Source organism: Phyllostomus discolor, chromosome 13 (genome assembly GCF_004126475.2).
Source record: "Phyllostomus discolor isolate MPI-MPIP mPhyDis1 chromosome 13, mPhyDis1.pri.v3, whole genome shotgun sequence".
NCBI lineage: Eukaryota > Metazoa > Chordata > Mammalia > Chiroptera > Phyllostomidae > Phyllostomus > Phyllostomus discolor.
The window spans coordinates 22,424,283-22,439,725 of record NC_040915.2 but is presented as its reverse complement, the minus strand read 5'-3'; the positions used below and the strand labels follow the sequence as shown (position 1 = coordinate 22,439,725).

At 43.4% G+C, this 15,443-nt stretch overlaps 1 protein-coding gene across 1 annotated transcript; it reads left to right on the top strand.

Annotated features, from left to right (window-relative positions):
- The first annotated feature begins 415 nt into the window (after nt 1-415).
- On the top strand, nt 416-14,047 carry NMUR2 (neuromedin U receptor 2). Its single transcript, XM_028528507.2, has 4 exons — nt 416-1,246; nt 7,692-7,776; nt 9,960-10,085; nt 12,863-14,047. The coding sequence occupies exons 1-4, from the start codon at nt 521-523 to the stop codon at nt 13,156-13,158; spliced, it is 1,233 nt and encodes a 410-aa protein (XP_028384308.1). The 5' UTR covers nt 416-520; the 3' UTR covers nt 13,159-14,047.
- Nucleotides 14,048-15,443: the final 1,396 nt, after the last annotated feature.

Genomic DNA, 15,443 nt, shown 5'->3' with positions numbered 1-15,443 from the left:
TCCCGGGGAGCCCTAAATTTCCAAAGGAACAAGGTAACTTGAGAAATCTATTGATCTCCCATTTTTGTCGTGCTATACAGGTGACAGGGATCAATGGAGATTTGAACTCTTCTGCCCGTGACCCTACAGTTTTAATTTGTCTTTCCACTCAGAGTCCCACAGCTTTGCAAAATGCGCTGCTCGGAGTGCCCACACCTTAAGCTAGTGTCACCGTCCCTCAGCGCTGTTTTGCCAGCTCCTTCCAATTCACAGGCACGTCTCCCCCCTCCTCTCCCGCTCTCTGCAGGCAAAGCTGTCCTCTCCTCTGTCTGACACACACTCATTGGCCCACAGCCTGCGGGGGGCGGGGCTTCTGTCTGGGGGCTCTTCAAAAGAGATCCCTGCGGAAGCTCTCACCCTCTCCTGCCTCCTGCACTGGCTCTGTGCTCTCCAGTCTGCTTTCCCTTTCCTTTCTGGCTCCTCTTGGGCCACACCAGGTAACAGAGGCTCATACCAGAGGAAACTCAGGTCTTGGATTTTAATGTCAGTGATGGAAAAATATGAGAATGTTTCCTGGGTCCCCCAGCACGACCTGGAAGATCCATTCGAGAAATACCTGAACAGCACCGAGGACTACCTGGCCTTTCTCTGTGGGCCCCGGCGCAGCCACCTCTCCCTCCCAATAACTGTGGTGTATGCGCTGATTTTTGTGGTTGGGGTCACTGGGAATCTCCTGGTGTGCCTGGTGATTCTCCGGCACCAGAGTATGAAGACACCCACCAACTACTACCTCTTCAGCTTGGCTGTCTCGGACCTCCTGGTCCTGCTCCTTGGGATGCCCCTGGAAGTCTATGAGATGTGGCGTAACTACCCTTTCCTCTTTGGGCCCGTGGGCTGCTACTTCAAGACGGCCCTCTTTGAGACTGTGTGCTTCTCCTCCATCCTCGGTGTCACCACGGTCAGCGTGGAGCGCTACGTGGCCGTCCGCCACCCTTTCCGCGCCAAGCTGGAGAGCACCAGGCGGAGGGCCCTCCGGGTGCTGGGCGTCGTCTGGGGTTTCTCTGTTCTCTTCTCTCTGCCCAACACCAGCATCCACGGCATCAAGTTCCACTACTTCCCCAATGGGTCCTTGGTCCCGGGCTCCGCCACCTGTACGGTGATCAAGCCCATGTGGATCTATAATCTCATCATCCAGGTCACCTCCTTCTTCTTCTACATCCTCCCCATGACTGCCATCAGCATCCTCTATTACCTCATGGGGCTCAGAGTGAGTATCCACGCTGGCTGGCTTAGGGCGGCATCCCTTCTTTTCTCACTGACTCAAAGTATTCTAAGAAAAACTCAGAATTGGAGAAAATTCAGAATCGGAAGGGAGCATAGAGAAAAACAGAATGAGCTCAGAGGGGGAATGCAGAAGTTACAAGACATGCCTCCATTGCACAAATAGGAACCACAATGATAGATTATTTCCTTTAACTCACTTTTGCTATTCTTCCCTCTGTATTTGTGGTTCTCAAATCTAGGTGTTCCAACAAATCACCCAGAAACCTTACTGGGGTACCAATGTGCAGGCCCCTCCCCGAGGGAAATTCTGCTTCAGTAGGTCTGAGACAGAGTCTCATTTTAAATAGCACAGGTGGTCGCCCCTGGAGGGACTGTTTCACACCCCGATGACTTTCCTGCCCAGATCTACTGCCGCATTGAAAGTTTCCTCTGCACGACCTTGGTCTGAGTATGACACAAACTATCCCTGCCTATCTTACACTCCAAGACAAATGTGTATACGGTTTTCAAGTCAGACCCTTTCCTCTGCTTGCTTTGACTCTGGTTGAAATGTCAGGTTAAAATGCAAAAACACAGCCTGAATCAGACCAACTTGAACTTCTCTTGAGAAGGTAGAGATTTAGGGATGGGGAGGTAAACAGATATAAGATAGAGTAGAAGACAGTGTGAATAAGAGACAGCAAGGGTTAACAGAAAATTATCACTGAGTTTCCAACATATCTTATAATTAGAGCTTCCTTTCCTGTGCTCATAATGGTAAATTGATTTCCTTCTCTTTTTTTCTGAATCTAAATTAGCTGAGAGGAACTATTTTTGAAGAGGGTAAGAGTGAGTCTATATAATTCCTCTCCTACTACATAATTCCTCTTCAACTATATAACTCCTCTCCTACTGCATCAAAATTCATGGAGATGAAGTCCAACTTTTTACACCCATTTAAGGAAGCAGCTTGGGGAGCAAACAGTCACGAGACTGTTTGGACTTTCAGGTCTGAAGCTCACATATACTCTGCCTTCAGGCAGTCCACATGATTCCCTTCTGGAATTAGTTTGCACATTCATAAAATGAAAAGGTCATATCCGATCATATTTAAGGCTCCTGATACTCTAACAGTCTCTGACTCCTTAAAAAAAAAAAGGAAAAAATCTGTGAGCAGGAGCAACGTGAGTTATAAATGAAAGAAACACAAAGTAGACATCACATTTACATCGTATATGTCCATATGGTTCTGATGCCATGTGCGCTGTGATCATTAATATACTCTCACATCGCTGGTGAATACCCACTGGGCCTAAGGTGAATGGCAAGGTTTAAGTAGGAAAAACTAATTCTAAGTGCACAGATGTCTGGCCACAGGAGAAAATCTAATCAGACAAGAGTTGTGCCCATCTCCTCCCGGAGGGCTGGCTCCTATGTTCCCAGACGCATGTCGCCCCAGACTAGCTCACAATCATGTCTTCAGAATGCCCTGTGCATTTCACGGTGGGGAAGGACTTTTGCATGATTCCAAATACCACGAGTCCTATGAGAAATCTCCACCCCCATGATCAATACCATTTCGTCCAACACCAAACAATCACCTATCTCAGGTCAGTTTGGAGGAAATACTTACCTTTGAGCAGGAAACACATACACCACCCATAACCAATTACTCTGAGTTTCATTCTATTTTGTTGTCATTCTATTTTGTTGTCATACAAGCTACCTTGTATCAGGAGCTAAGTGGCAGCTCATACAACAGCTTAGAAACCACCTGAGTTTGCTTTGTGAATGTAATGCAACTTCCAGCACCTTGTTCTCAGAAGAATGAGGTGTTACCCAAGTGACACAAGGGAGAGACTCTCTGCTTAGAAAGTCACTCCTAGAGGAATTTAAAGGTGTCTAGACCGAAGTCAGGACATAGGTCCTCGTCTGTATCCTTGGCCTCAAGGCCTTTGCACATGCTATATGCCTTTTGCTATGTATATTTGCCTGCAATGTACTTACTGTCTACGGCTAAAATCTTTCTCATCTTTCTAATTCTCCTTTATCCTTTAAGTCACACTTCACTGACGTCCCCTCAGGGAAGTGCTCCCTGGTTCCTGAGACACACCTGGCCTTGTGTAGGTGCTCGGGGCTCATGGTGATTTCTCTTCCCTGGAAGTAGTCCAATTTAAAATTCCATGCTTGGGGATGCCTTGATATCTTTTTATCCATGAATGAATGAATCCAAATCATTCCCCTCCCCCTGGCTGGTGTGTCTCAGTGGATTGAGCACCGGCCTGTGAACCAAAGGGTTGTTGCTTTGATTCCCATTCAGGGCACATGCCTGGGTTGTGGGCCAACTACACATTGATGTTTCCTTCCCTCTTTCTCTTCCTCCCTTCCCCTCTGTCTAAAAGTAAATTAAATAAATACTTTAAAAATAAAAAAATAAATGATTCCCCTCATTGCTGGACTTAGCTTCTCTACCTTCAAAACAAGACACTTGGAAACATTATCTCAAAGGGCCTTTTTGGTCTAAGTGATTTTTAAAAGGCCTAAGCAGCTCTGAGGATTATTAAGTTATCCATTCCCTTGGCAAATCTAAAGCTATGTTAGACTCTGGGACCCACTGCCTTCAGAAGGCAAAAACCCAAAGACTGATGAAATCCCAGGACCAGGGAAGGAGGAGGAGAGCCGCATGTATGCTCAGTGATGACCATTTAGTGCTGCTTCAGGTCAGGACACAAGTCTCCCCTGAGCTGCTCTCCAAATTTCAAACGCGGTAGAGACAGAAAGCAGACAATCCCAGGGCAAGCTCCTCCCATCTGGGAGGAAGTTCTACCGAAACTCATGCAAACTCCTTGTATCGCCCGCCTACGGCATTAGTGCTTGAGTCGAAGAGCAATGCATTACGGACCGTCGCAGAATTCATCCATGCCAAACAGAGTTGGGCTGACTTTTTTAAATAAAAAATTTATTCAGACTGTAGAGATACTTACACAAAAGCTATGATTATAACTTGATATTCTGAGTTTAGTCTCACAGACAATACACATGAACAGCTGGTGGAGTGATTGTGACCCTATAAATAACTGATCAGGATCGCATATCAATCTGAATGATAACCGTCCCCCATGACCCTCCCCTTCTCCTTTCGTCCTCCACAGCTACAAGGAGGGGGTGGGAAGACTTCCAAACTTCTTATATAGTAGCCACAATGTTTCACTCCTCTTTTTGTGACTTTACTTTTAAAATAAAAGATTGGGGGTGGGTGGGAATAACTAATGGTTGAGTATCTTACTTTGCCAAACATCTGAAGGGAAATGAAATCATTCAAAAATAAAGCAGCATTTACTATTGACTAGGCAAATTTTTTTGATTCTATTCTACTGTGCCAGCCCCTAAAACTCTGTTGGAACAACATGTAACATGCACAGAGGTTCTGTCTTTCACTCTTCCTCTCATTGGCTAGTTGTGTCACTCTAACCTAAAGGAGCTGAAAAATAAGCAATGATTAACACATCATGATTTTCTTTTCAGAGCAAACTACGTTGTATAGAAAGCCTGTTCATAAAAGAACTGCATGAACTGTTTGCTTTATGTTTCAAGGAAATTGTTCCTTGAGGTAGAGAAATCCCCAGTGAGAACTGTTAAACCCAGCCAAAGGTATGATGAATAGATCTCAATATCCTTCCATTGTTCTTAATTACAGACAGAAATTAAATAATGTAATAGCTATCTTGTAATAATGACACATTTTTTAAAAAGATGTGAACAAATTAGAAACTTCAGTAGATTTAACTAAAGAGGGATTATTAGTATGATTTGTAGTTTGAGGCGCCTGCTCCTACCTCAATGCAACGTTCTCCTGCCTCTTTGTACCAGCGCAAGCACTGCGCGTGGGCAGATGTCCCCTGAGAGGACGAATTTCTAGAAAGGATTCAGAAACCTATGTGTGTAGGCCCACAGACAAGAAGTAAAACACTATGTCATCAAATTTCCATTTTGGTCTTTTGAGTGGACTCAGGACAATAACATGTCGCTTCCTGGGTGTCCCGTGCCAGGGACGGAGATGGACACTCTACCTGCATCTTTGGTTTTACTATTATGTTAATAACATCTTGTCACCTTCAGCTTCCTCCCACTATTCATAACTGCACCATATCTCCCCCTATTTCTTTCTGAGTTCCAGGTCACATCTCACGAGAACTTGAATCTCTCACTTCGTGAAGACACAGGCATATGTAGTCAATATAGTCACCAATATAGTCGAGAGAGAGACAGCCAGGTGTGCTAACCACCCCCGTGGACGCCTGAGGGTCGATGGAGTCCTGAGAGCTACTTGACTTCTAGGAGCTTCCATGTTTGTTAGGGGGACGGGACAGTGATTTGTTGAACTTTGGAGGCAACATTTAATGACCTCTCTTCCAAGTTTTATTTAACTTTAAATACCTTTTATGACATATTCTACAACTGCCATCCAGCCCAGGAAGCAGACTGATTCACAGAGCGGTCTGTGCCATTGTTACATACAACCACACTAATTTCTTCTTTAGCTTGAATTGGAATATATCTACTTAAAACTCAACAAATTGATCCCAGTTTACCCTAAAACTATATAAATTAAGTTGACCTCAATCTGTTCACCAGGACTTTCTACATGGCTAATAAGGGGACCCCAACTCGATCTGGCAAAATATGAAAGGGGCGTATAGACTGGGAAAGTCCAGAGGTAGAGCTGACTCATGGTGAGGATTATCCTGATGAAACACACTGTCACCAGGACCTCGCTTTATTTCTGTTTCTTTGCTCTTCTTTCTATGATATTCGTTTCAACCTCAAGAGCTACACAGTGGCTCATTGGTGGCTCCAAGCACGTTCCTTCTGGTGGGAAAAATACAGCTCTTGTAATTCCAAACCTCACACGCAGAGAACAAGAAGGCTCCCTCTAGCAGCCCCAAGAAAAGAGAAATGAAACTTCCACTCCTAGAGGTATAAGCAAATATCTGAAACCTCACTAGTCCCAATTATCCAATCGCTGTGACTGAAGGACAGTTAGTAGCTAAATTATCTAGGGGCTAAACTGAGAGCTGAAAAGGGATCATGCCCATCCAAATTAATTGCTAAGAATGGAGAAGGAATAAATTCTCTAAGGGAAAATTAGGGCACTATTGACAAGAAAAGAGGAGAATAAATCCCAGAGAACCAATTGGCAAAGATAAACTGTACTATTTTTCTGAATACGTGATGGTAGTTTATTATATGAGTTTTTAAAGCTTCCTTCATCTGGCTGACTGTCCTCATGAATAAAAATATATAAGTTCCCTGGCTGGCGTAGCTCAGTGGATTGAGCACAGTCTGCGAGCCAAAGTGTTGCAGGTTCGATTCCCAGCCAGGGTACATGCCTGGGTTGCAGGCCATAACCCCAGGCCAATGTGCAACCGCACATTGATGTTTCTCTCTCTCTCTCTATCTCCCTCCCTTCCCTCTCTAAAAATAAATAAATAAAATCTTAAAAAATATATATATATATAATTTAAAGAGAAGAAAATTTCACAACTAGATGAATGAGGTAGATCTTCAGTGCTACGGGAGTTCAGAAGAAGGAGAGAACAGTGGGCTACACTGGCCACCAAAACCTTCCAGGAGTAGGTGGGACTTGAACCAAGCATGAAAGGGTTGCTTATAAAGGCAGTAGGAATATTTGGAAATTTCAGATGCTACTTTAAGAATCACCATATCTTCCAATGAGGATGAGTATTTTTAACTTCTAAACTCAAAACATATACACACTTATTAGTAATATTAGTAAAGTAGAATCTCCCAAATTGTGCTTCACAAGATGCTACCAGGTATTTTACGATTGGGGGGAAGGTATTATTCAGTCAGAGAAGCACTATCCCCCTTAAGGCCGGGGTGAGAAACGTAGGGTGTGGAACGTGGGTGTGGGGGAAGGGTGATACACTATCCCCTACGAAGCATCTCAATGTCCATTAGCATAGGAAACATGCAGGTTCACAATGAAGACTACAGACCTCATAAAACAAAAATAACACCTGTTTTGGTTTTCTACTGCCTACACACCATATAACAGAAGGATTACACTCTAATACATGTCTAGTAATTATTGAATGAATGAATGAATGGGAAAAGCCTATCTAACATTTTTTCACTTCATAATTTCCACCTTTTTCGTGGAATGCCTACTGACGTGCTGTATGTAACAGGGGTTTACAGATAGCAGATGAGAGGTGGCCACGCCGCGATTTGGCCACATCTATCCATCCAGTTGAGTTGCATGACCTGGATCCAATCCCACCTTTAACTTATTGTTAAGCTTTGATAATTCTTACACTTATCTTATGTCTCAGTTTTTGGTCTGCAGAGTGAGTGTTAGAGTTACACTTCTCTAACACAGGAAAAAATATTTTCTTTCTTAACATTTCTTTCCACTTCCCTTGCAGCTAATGAAAGACCAAACCCTTGAAGCAGAAGAAGTAACTGCAAATATTCAAAGACCCTCCAGAAAATCAGTCACCAAAATGCTATGTGAGTCCTCCGTTTTTTTAATTTGTGTTTATAAAAGCAAAAGAGTTGCATTTGGTGCTGAGAAAGTGCTTCTGGGACCAGGACCAAAACTCTCCTGAAACGCATTATCTGGTTTCCCTAGACACTCAAGTTTCTAGGACCTGTTTGATTTCTATTGAATATTTATTTACATTTTTAAAACTCAAAACCACACACTGAATTGCATCCACTGTAACACATTTCGTGGGGCTTGGCAAATCACACCCACTCCATGAGCTTTTGAGCATGTCTTTCCCCCTCTAAAATAAGCAGGTGCTTTTTAACCTATGTTGTTAAGGATTTCTTTAAAAATTTAATGAAAGCTGTGAATGCTCCACTCAGAAAATGTACAAATGCACAGACACAAAATGTTTTACAACTCACTTCAGGGGATCAGGGAACCCCTGACCCTCATTCTTGGAGTACATGAGATCTTTAACTCCCGATTATGGACAGCTGTCCACGAGCGCCTCTACCTAGTCATTCCATCTATGGCACTGCATGATTTTACATGAAACAGTACACCCTTTTGTACCGCTCAGGTGTTTCAAAATTATGTATCCAGGCAGTGATCCATACTCTCTCACAAGGATATTATAAAAATATTTGATCCAGCTCTACCCTAAAGGAGACAGTGACGGGGGAAAAGAGGTTCATGATATACTTTCCAAGTCAAAACCTAAGATTAGGAAGAAACAAATCCTCCAGGCTCATATGTATATGAAGCGTTCACCATAACTGTATGGCATGTATGTGCAAAGGAAAACTGTGCAAGTCACCAAAGTTTGTCATTTTGACTCTGACAGTCATCTTCCTGGAAATGTTTTAGACCCTATTGGCACTTGCCTTTCCCTGCTAAGAAGTCTTGTGTCTTCATTATCTTTCCACTTTCTCCTTGATCAATATCTACTCTCACAAAAAGACTTGAAGCACATTCACATTCAAGTCACAATGATAAAATGTTCTATAAAGTATTTGCCTTTGGTGCGAAGGGTTTGATTTTAAAAGCAATTAAAGTTTTCATTCAAGGGAATTATAAGCAGTAATGGGAAGATTAGAGAATTTTTCTTGAAGGAGTAAACTCAGAAGGAACTTCCAGATAGTCACGAAACCACATCACACAGACCAACAACACTCTCTGAACGTGTTTAATGCCAACAGGACATCTCTGCAGTATCGACGATGGTACGTGGTACACAGACGTGCTCCCAAGCACAGGGAGCTGTGAAACAAACACTCACACACCCATCAGCCAGTCTCAAACCTTAGTAACTCACAGCTACTCGTGTTTCATCTACATCCCTGTGTCTCCCCTCATCCCTACAAGATTGTTTTGAGGCAAATCTCAAGCATCACATTTTGGGAAAGGAAAGTATTTCATAACTTCAGAAGAGAATATAATACATTTGTATTTGTGGAGATCAAATGCCCCAAAGGGTAACTTCAGTAGCACCAGTTGCTGTCCTGGGAACTGAAAATAAGAAACTAGAAAGTGCAACCTCCTGTGAACCTATAATTATTTTAAAATAAAAAGTAGAAACAAATAAAAAGAAACTGGAAGCAATTCTGTACCCTAGAAACATCCAATATAATAAACACATCCCCATCCCAATCAAAAGATGCTTGTAAAGCAGTGTTATACTTACAGTTTTTCTCTTTTCCTCTCTCCCCTCACCCCTTACAGAATTTTAAATGACTGAATTCAGAAGTGCTTTTAATTCTTTCTAGAGAAACAAGATAAATGCATACTATATTGACTAGTCTGTTGCTAATCTATGACTTTAAAGGACACCAGTTACTTGAACCCAACCATTTTATTTATATAACCAGTTTATGTGGTTCCAACAATGTTCACGCAACATAACTCATTGTCCACAATAGAATGTGTGCAGAATAGGTTCAACATTAGTTTAAATGTTCTAAAGGAAATTTACATTATACTGGAAATCTTGTGAAATCATGTGGAAAACTCATCCTCCATCCTACATAATTCATTCTTGTGTTTAAATATTTTGTATGGAGGTGCCTCATGCTTTAACTGATCTGTAATAATTATAACAGAGATAGAGGGGGACATGCTAGGAGGAGTGGACGGACTCATGGGCATTGGACACCTATCCCTGTTTTGACTGCCTTTTGCTCTCGCATTTATCATTCTCTTTCAGTCGTCTTGGTCTTAGTGTTTGCTATCTGTTGGACCCCATTCCACATCGATCGGCTCTTCTTCAGCTTTGTGGAGGAGTGGACCGAATCCCTGGCTGCTGTGTTCAACCTCATCCACGTGGTGTCAGGTACAGTCTTAGCTCCTTTGGTTGCATCACAAACATCCAGGTAACTGCAGGCTCTTCATCTTGCTTAAGGCAGTAGGTTCTGTCTGGATTTACCATGGGGACCTGCCATACTATGGTTTTTATTTTATCTAAATATCGATTAAGTATGCTGGTGGTCCCACATAAACACGCTGGATCAGTACTTTAGATGCCATTGTATGGAAGACTCAACTCTACGCATGATGGTTGCAGCAGGAAAAGGGTCTCAGGAGCGCTTCCTTTGGTTTTCTTCCCAATGGATACATGATTGAATTGGTTCTTATTTATTAAATATCCACGTCCCTGAAGTCTTGTATTGTTTCAGCAAGTGTTTGGTCCTTACGAAAGCCATACGGGAGGTACTACTCATGGAGCATCAGGGTCTGCCTTTGGGCTGCTTTAATGAGCTTGTTGAAGATACCATAGACTATGGTACAGAAGGAGGTGGACAGGTCACTAAGCCAAAGAACCTGGATTTGCATTTCACTTTCACCATTACTATTCTGAAGGGCATGGCTTCCTTTATGCCAGCTATAAAATGGCAATAACACCTGCTCTATACAAACCATGGGCTGATGGTAAGAAGCAAATAAAATATTAGCTAATAAAAAGCCTTTAAGCTATAAAATGCTATATGCCTTCCTCTAATCATCACAATGAGGTTAAGTGCTTATTATCATGACCATTTTACTGTTGAAGAAATAATTCCACAAGAAAGAACTGGTTTGCCCAAGGCACACTGCTGGCAAACAATGAAAACAGGGTGGGGACCAAATCATCTAACTTCAAGTTCAAAGTTATTTTGGCTAAAATGGAGCAGAGAATGGCCATGGAGGTCCCTCTTTCTCAGTCAGTGTGTCTGTCAGCCTTCGGTTCAGACCACACCTGTCCCTGTGCCTCTGCTAGTCACCAGCTGGTTCAGAGAGGAAAGAAAAGGTCAGTTTGTGCAAGTTAAGCTCCAGACATGCACAGAGCAAAAAACAAGAGCATTCATATGTATATTGAATACCATGCATACTATTTATCTTCTATGCCCTCTTTTCTACTCATCAGGCCTTGTGTTCAGCTTATATTGGACATTAGAACTTTCTGCCATGTCAAACTATTTATCATTGTAGGCAAAATCTCAAAAATATTTATAGCTCTTTAATCTGAGTAAAATGGGAGTATTTAAATAAGTTGGAAAACACAATGAGATCTCATGAGACTTGACTAGTTGACTGCAACTTTCCAAACATACCAAGACAATCATTTTAAGGTGTCCAAATAATGACATGTGTAACGCATTCCTGTTAAGATATTGTCTCTTCTTACCCTATAAATACCAACCAGATGAAACCTTAAATGCTACAGAAATGACCCCCACCCTGCCTTTTGATCCTCAAGTTACAATACTCCCAGTCCTTGACCTCATGCCTGTCAAACTGGTTAATTAGAGAGCTCTGCCCATTCTGCGTTATTCCCGACTGCATATCCGTACATGCTATGCCTTCTACCTTCAGTCCTCTCTCCCCCAGCTATCTCCTACCCATTTCAGGGTCTGGCTAGAGTCCAACCACCCCCATTAAATCTTTCATGACCACCATACTCCTTGTATTTATGCCATTATGTGACTTTCCAGAGCATGGCCATTGGTATCACATATTTTGCTTTTAACAGATATCACTTGGTATTATCTTATTATTAATGATTGATGTTAGGCAGAGCTCGCCTCTGTAGTAGTTAGAAAACAAAGTCTAAATACACTATGTTCTAATGTATCTCAATGTTCCTGGCACAAAATAAGAGTTCAATCAATATTTACTGAATGAATTAACAGTCCATAGGAATGTTTTCCTTCTATATTTCTTTCTCCCCAGTTCTGAGCACAGGGCATATGGCTCTCTCAGTGTCCTGAACTGAGTACATGAGGACAGTGATGAGCATGTTGATGACAGTACCCATCACTTGCTTTCTATTCTCAGCCATTCTCAGCCCCTGTCTGGATAGCATCTCAACTTTATCCCATAATAATCCAGAGAGGTGGGTAGGCTTGTATTATCATCCCCATTTTGCAGAGAGAGAATTGAAGGCCACAGAATAGACAAGGGCCACGATCAGAGGCTAATGCCTCTGAATCTCAACTTTAGGCTCCTGTTGGGCTTTGGGGGAATAAAATCAAATGTGCTAATAAAGGAGGAGCCCATACCAAATGAGAAAGTGGCACTGTGCAAGGCATTCGGTGGGGAAAGAAAATGGCAAAGTGGAGTTATTTAATAAAGCTGGAAATTAGGTGGGAAGAACCACTGAAGGGAAAAAGCCTAGTAAGAAAGAGCATTGGGAAATACTTCTTTGAAGAAATATTAAGCACATAAGGAATCTCAGCAGGGACGATGCCATGACTGATCTACCATCCCTCCATCACTTGCAAGTTTCAAAGTATAGATTTAAGCACAACTCCAGTGGGACAAAAGCATCTCTCTTCCTCTGATAGTTAAGCATCTTTCATTAATGCTGTGGGAACATGTTCTTTAATTAAACAAGTGGGGATTAAAGGATGTTGCAGAACATCTCGGGGAGATCCCTCGCCAGCCTAAATTCTGCCACGATGCTTTAATCTTTCTGCGTTTGATTTCTGTGTACACAGGTGGTAGAGTATTTTGTATCCTCAATTAGAGTCTTGTATGTATTATCGCCTCCCGAAGAGGCAGTCACGGGGATTCTAGGCTTTTGTTCAACGGTTATGCTTCTCCTTGTGTCTTTAATCCCCTGCGTTCCAGGTGTCTTCTTCTACCTGAGCTCAGCTGTCAACCCCATCATCTATAACTTACTCTCCCGCCGCTTCCGAACCGCGTTCCGGAATGTGATCGCTCCTTCCTGCAAGCAGTGGCACCCCCAGCATCATCCATCAGGGCCCCCTGCCCAGCGGAACATCTTCCTGACAGAATGCCCCCTGGTGGAGCTGACTGAAGAGGCGAGTGCCCGGGTCCCCTGTCAGCTGCCCACCTGCAGCCCTCACCTCCCCGCAGCCCTCTGTCTCGGACAGGCACCGCGAAAGGAGCTTGCAAAGGCTTGACGTTCCTCTCTGCCTCCACCAAGGACAGCCCAAAATTATGCCTTCTCACAGAACACTAGGGAGGTGAAATGGCTCTGAGAACTGCATGTCCATTGCCAGGTGTTGCCAAAAGACGAATGTGAAAAGCACTGCTTAAATCGGGATCTAAAACCCAGAACCTCCCACTTCTAGTTCCCCTTCCTCTATCCTAGCAGCCTGAAGCCCTTTCACTAGTTTAGGAAGAGAACATGACAAGCTAAGCACGGCAGCTCTGCTGTGAGTGTTTTCCACTCTTGGGAATGGTCGGCCCTGAGTCACCCACGCTCTGCATCAAGCTGTCACTCTAACAACTAACAATCCCTGTCAGCCACAGCAGGGAGACACGTAGGTGCGGCTTTCCTGTCTGTGAGCTGAAGGGTGCACGCCAGTGTGGCTCCCCGGCAAACCGTTCTCCCAGCTGCCTCCTCCACTGATGCTGTTATGTTGGGATTCCTTGGAGTCCCGAAGCCTTTTACTTTAAGAGTCCTCCTGCTAGCATGGAAACGCTCCTGGCAACGGTCACGCCCACCGTGCCCATCCCCGAGGCAGTATCAGTCAGTGCTCACCAGGAATGAGGTCGGATACAGGTTCTACTGGGAGGGGAATGGGATGAGGGAGCAGGTGGTGGTGGGAGTTCACGAGAGACATAAACTGTACCAAATGCAAACTCAGCTGGCTTCCTAATTTGGTCTAGACTTGGATGTCTACATTCTAACTTCGTGAGTAGACAGAAGTGCGGTCTCCTGCTGTCTTGATGAAAAGACATGTCAGACGGTAACTCGTGGTCTCAAACCCCTGACTTTAGGCTGCTCGATCCTACATTACCTACGTAATGCTCTCCACGTGTATAATATGGGAAACGTACTGTCCTGACTCACCTTCTACTACATCATCTCAAGCAGTATATTCCGGTGGAACTGTGTTTGCATAGGAAGAAAATGTGCCCTGGTTTTCCCAGCTGCCCCTATTCGCTTACACAATGGCCTCCTTGCCTCCACCCTCCACGTGTGGCTGCTCCCCGCCCCCCTTCACCGTCCATCTCAGTGTGGGGCCTCCTCTGAAAGCCTTGCTTCATGCACCACATTTTGCTGTGCCTCATGCACATCCACATGTTTGGCCCAAACTTTCAGGGAAAAAAATCTTTCATTTTACTTTTTTAATTCTAGTTATTTATTTATTTATTCATTTATTCATTTATTTATTTATATGTAGATACTTGCTTTTGAATTATAAAGGAATTTTAGTATTTATTTTTGAACGTATGATGGTACAAGAAATTTTATGTAACAAATAATTACAAAACACAAGAACAGATACAAGGTATTTCAGGTACGACCCAAGTATAATGTGCACCCTTATTTTTCCTTCAAAAGTTTGGGCAAAAAAAAAAAAGTGCACATTATACATGGCAAAATACGGTATTTGAATAGATGTGGTATTTTAATTCTCTGCCCGTTTGTGTCTCTTACACTTTTGCTTCACTCTGCTTCGTACTTCTGTGATTTGCGTCCTGGCTTTGCCAGAATGTGAATTAATCAAAGACGCGAGGCGTGTTGTGTCCACTTCTGCTGCGGCTGGAACCCTGGTGACATGTCCGTCCCAGTGGTAGATGCTCAGTAGACATGTGGGAAGTGTGCACTGCACGGTAAGAACCAGGAGACTCTGTTGCTGAGAGGATGCCTGACCTTCAGGGGGCCGGTTAACCACTGGAGTTCACAATGGCACACCCGCTGTGCCTGCGAGGAGGCCCCTCCCAACTCCAGGGTTTACTGATGCTGGGATATGCAAGTTCCAGCTCTTCGTCCCTGAATTTTCCCTAAACTGAACGACCCATCCTATTGAAAGATGGGGGTCTCTGTCTCCGATGTCACCATTTCCTAACCGGACAGACATCTTCAAAGTGATTCGATATATTTTTAAACCTTTTTGCTAATTACAAGCCACCTTTAATGAATCAGAATTCTCCAGTGAAGATTTATTCTGGTGAGCTCAGTTCTCTCTGGTCATGGGAGGATTAAGTTGAAAAGACCCAGCCGAACGAAACCTCAGAAATGCAGGAGAAAAACGTTTCCTTCCTGCCTTTTAAAGTAGAGACGTTCTTGATGAAGATCTAGGGGGGCCATTATCCTCCAACTCAGCTCCCAGTGCCCAGGACTAAAAGTGCCGCTGTTACAGTGGATGACAGGACAGAAACAACACTAAAGTTGAAGTTAGTAACTTGGTCGCTTGATTAAAACTTTGGTCTTCCTTTTTTGCTTGCTTTCTCC

Excerpts from the sequence above, each read along its gene's own strand:
- NMUR2 (XM_028528507.2), top strand. The coding sequence starts at position 521 with ATGTCAGTGATGGAAAAATATGAGAATGTTTCCTGGGTCCCCCAGCAC. Across the intron at positions 7,777-9,959 it reads ATCAGTCACCAAAATGCTAT|TCGTCTTGGTCTTAGTGTTT; the intron begins GTGAGTCCTCCG and ends ATTCTCTTTCAG. Across the intron at positions 10,086-12,862 it reads CCTCATCCACGTGGTGTCAG|GTGTCTTCTTCTACCTGAGC; the intron begins GTACAGTCTTAG and ends CCTGCGTTCCAG.